Source organism: Myotis brandtii, unplaced genomic scaffold, assembly GCF_000412655.1.
Source record: "Myotis brandtii unplaced genomic scaffold, ASM41265v1 scaffold474, whole genome shotgun sequence".
NCBI lineage: Eukaryota > Metazoa > Chordata > Mammalia > Chiroptera > Vespertilionidae > Myotis > Myotis brandtii.
In genome coordinates this window covers 531,780-534,953 of record NW_005368113.1, presented here as the reverse complement: position 1 = coordinate 534,953, position 3,174 = coordinate 531,780, and the positions used below count along the sequence as shown (strand labels likewise).

The following is a 3,174-nucleotide window of genomic DNA, read 5'->3' as shown; positions in this document are numbered from 1 at the left end:
GGGCCCTGTCTTTCTATCCCAGATGCCCCAGGGAACCTCACCATAGGCGTCTCCTTCAGAAACGACACAGGTAGGAAAGAACCCCTCCTCTCTGGGCGGGGACCTGCCCTGGGGCCCTGGTGGGTCAGAGGGGGGATCAGAGTTTGAATGGGATCAGACATGGGAAGGGCAAGGATGAAAGGCATCACCTGAGTCCCTCATCTCTGGTGGGTGGGTGCCTACATCTGTGTTATCTGCGTGTAGGTGGGGAGGGGGCCAGAAGGAGAGAACCCCTCCTTCCCGGTTCCCACCGCCCCTCCTTGGGATTGGGGTGACTTCCATTTGAAGTGGGGCCCTATCTTTCTATCCCAGATGCCCCAGGGAACCTCACTATAGGCATCTCCTTCAGAAACGACCCAGGTAGGAAAGAACCCCTCCTCTCTGGGCTGGGACCTGCCCCGGGGCCCTGGTGGGGCAGAGGGGGGAGCAGGAGGTTGAATGCGATGAGACATGGGAAGGGCAAGGATGAAAGTCATCACCCGAGTCCCTCACCTCTGGTGGGTGGGTGCCTGCACACATCTCTCTCTTCTCTCTCTCTCTCTATAATAATAATAAAACAAGCAAAAGAAACCCACATCCCCTAACTGTTAGTTTGTTTCCATCCTCTCCCAACCCTAGGCAGCCACTGACCTGCTTCCTGTCCATTCTGGACATTTCATATAAATGGAATCACAGAACACATGGTCCTTTGTGACTGATTTCTTTCACTTAGCACGATATTTTCTTTAATTATTATAATAATTATTTTGTTTGTTAATCTTCATCCAAGAATATTTTTCCATTGATTTTTAGAGCAAGTGGAAGGGAGAGAGGGAGAGAGAGAGAGAGAGAGAGAGAGAGAGAGAGAGAAACATTGATGCCAGAGAGACACATTCATAGATTCCTTGTCTACAAGCCCCGACCAGACATGGGGATTGAACCTGCAACCCAGGTCCATGTCCTGGAACAAGAATTGAACCTGTGAACTTCAGTGTGCAGGCCAATGCTCTAACCATTGAGAAACTGGCTAGGGGCATGACATTTTCAAGGGTCATGTGTCAGCACTCTATTGCTTTTTATTTACAAATAATATTCCACGGTATGGATGGGGCACATTTGATTTGTCCGTTCATTCATTGATGGACATTGGGTTGCTTGGACTTTTTGGCTGCCACGAATTACTCTGATGATGGCTCGTGCACAAGTCTCTGCGTGTGAGAGGGGCCTTGGTGATGAAAATTCAGACTTGGCCAAGCCCCTGGATAATTCAGGGGGACGGGGTCCTCACCTGCATGTCAGGAGGGTCCGAGAATGGCCTCAGGGTCGGGATGCCTCTGTTGTCCATCAGGGAGTGGGGGCAGCTGCCCACCTGTGCCTGAGCCATTCTGGCTGCTGACTTCTTCCCTTAGAGTGAAAGCCCGCAGGAGGCAAGCAGTCGGGAGACCAAATGGTGGGGCAGAGGGGGGAGCAGGAGGTTGAATGCGATGAGACATGGGAAGGGCAAGGATGAAAGTCATCACCCGAGTCCCTCACCTCTGGTGGGTGGGTGCCTGCACACATCTCTCTCTTCTCTCTCTCTCTCTCTCTCTCTCTCTCTCTCCATTTCTCTACCGAAAGCCTTCAAGAATCTACAAACCACATCCCTTCTCATTCTGGAGGGAGAGGCCCTGAGGCTGCGCTGTGAGGCTGACAGCAACCCCCCTGCCGAGCTGAGCTGGTTCCGGGGGTCCCCAGGCCTGAACGCCACCCCCATCTCCAGCACCGCGATCCTGGAGCTGCCTCGCGTGGGGCCTGCACAGGAAGGAGAGTTCACCTGCCAAGCTCGGCACCCGCTGGGCTCCCACAGCGTCTCTCTCAGCCTCTCCGTGGTCTGTGAGTGGGGAGACCCCAGGGGGCAGGAGAGCTGGGTTCTGGGGAGATTAGAGGCACCGCTGACCCTTCTCCTCGCCCCCCACAGACCCCCCGCAGCTGCTGGGACCCTCCTGCTCCTGGGAGGACCAGGGTCTGCACTGCAGCTGCTCCAAGATGGGACTGAGGTGTGGACACCAGGCTAGAGGGACTGTCCTGGGACGTCAATGTCACCTTCTCCCTGGAAGCTCCTGACTCACCTGCCTCCAATGTGCCCCTGGGGTTTCAGTGTGTGGAAGTGACTGAGTGACGCCAAGGGGAGTCAGTGCCATGGAGAGAAGACTTTTACTCCTTTCACCTCCTGAGAGGAGGGGCCGCTGTGCCCGGGAAGCCCCGGATTTCCTCAGGAAGCAGATGCAGCTGCAGGGCAGCCTAGCGAAGGCTTTGATTGGGTTCCCATGGGAAACGCAAGGCAGGGCAGGGTGAGCAGTTCAGGACCAGCTGGTGTGTGTCAGTCTGGGGGAGGGGCCTGTGGGCGTGGTCTCTATGTGTCTGGTCCCAGGTCCTGGGTGATTTGGGGCAGGTTGGGGTGGCTGGGAATATGGGCTCAGGATGGGTTTGTTTGCATCTGAAATTCTTTGCTGTCTCTGAGAGTGGGCGGGCCCTGGGACGCCCTGTCTCTCCTTGTCCTTCTAGCTGTTTAATGGCTCAAAACATCATGAGATACAGAAATAAACAAGTACTACTCACCCACGGACTGCTCCCTTGTTTCTACCTGTTCCCTCTCTCTCCCTCTCTTGTTTCTGCCCACTCATCCCCCAACCCCAGGCTCCTCTTTCTTCATTCTCAAGCCCTGAAATGGACTGAAGTTGGCACCTTATCCTCCCTTTGTCCGGAAGTTACCTAGTTACCACCTGAGTTTCTGGTCTCCCTAACTGTCCTTCAATGTAGACATCAATACATGGTAGAATTAGGAGCAGCTCTTCTTTCCCTATTCATAGATGCTTACCTCATAATCATTATTATAAAACATCCCAACATTTAATCATAAATGAAGGCATATCTGTGATATCACATAAAAATTGATTTTACTATTTATTGACTGTGGGAGTTTTTTGAGTCAAATTATCTCTGGATCTCCTCCTTCTGTTGTTGCTGTTGTTGAACATGTTTCAAGTAAGGGGTTTTGTTTATTTCTTGTAATTATTTTTCAATTGGAATTTATATTTTTTCTTATTTTTAAAAATATTTTTATTGCCGAATCCGATTTGGCTAAATGGATAGATTGATGGCCTGCGGACTGAAAGG

At 52.0% G+C, this 3,174-nt stretch overlaps 1 protein-coding gene across 2 annotated transcripts in view; it reads left to right on the top strand.

Annotated features, from left to right (window-relative positions):
- The window catches only part of LOC102249755 (sialic acid-binding Ig-like lectin 14), a 42,231-nt gene that overhangs the window by 11,319 nt on the left and 27,738 nt on the right, over window positions 1-3,174 (top strand). For both annotated transcript variants that reach the window (XM_014547436.1, XM_014547439.1), the window contains exons 4-5: window positions 23-70; window positions 1,636-1,890. In XM_014547436.1, coding sequence (XP_014402922.1) covers window positions 23-70; window positions 1,636-1,890 — 303 coding nt within the window. The remainder of the gene's footprint in view (window positions 1-22; window positions 71-1,635; window positions 1,891-3,174) is intronic.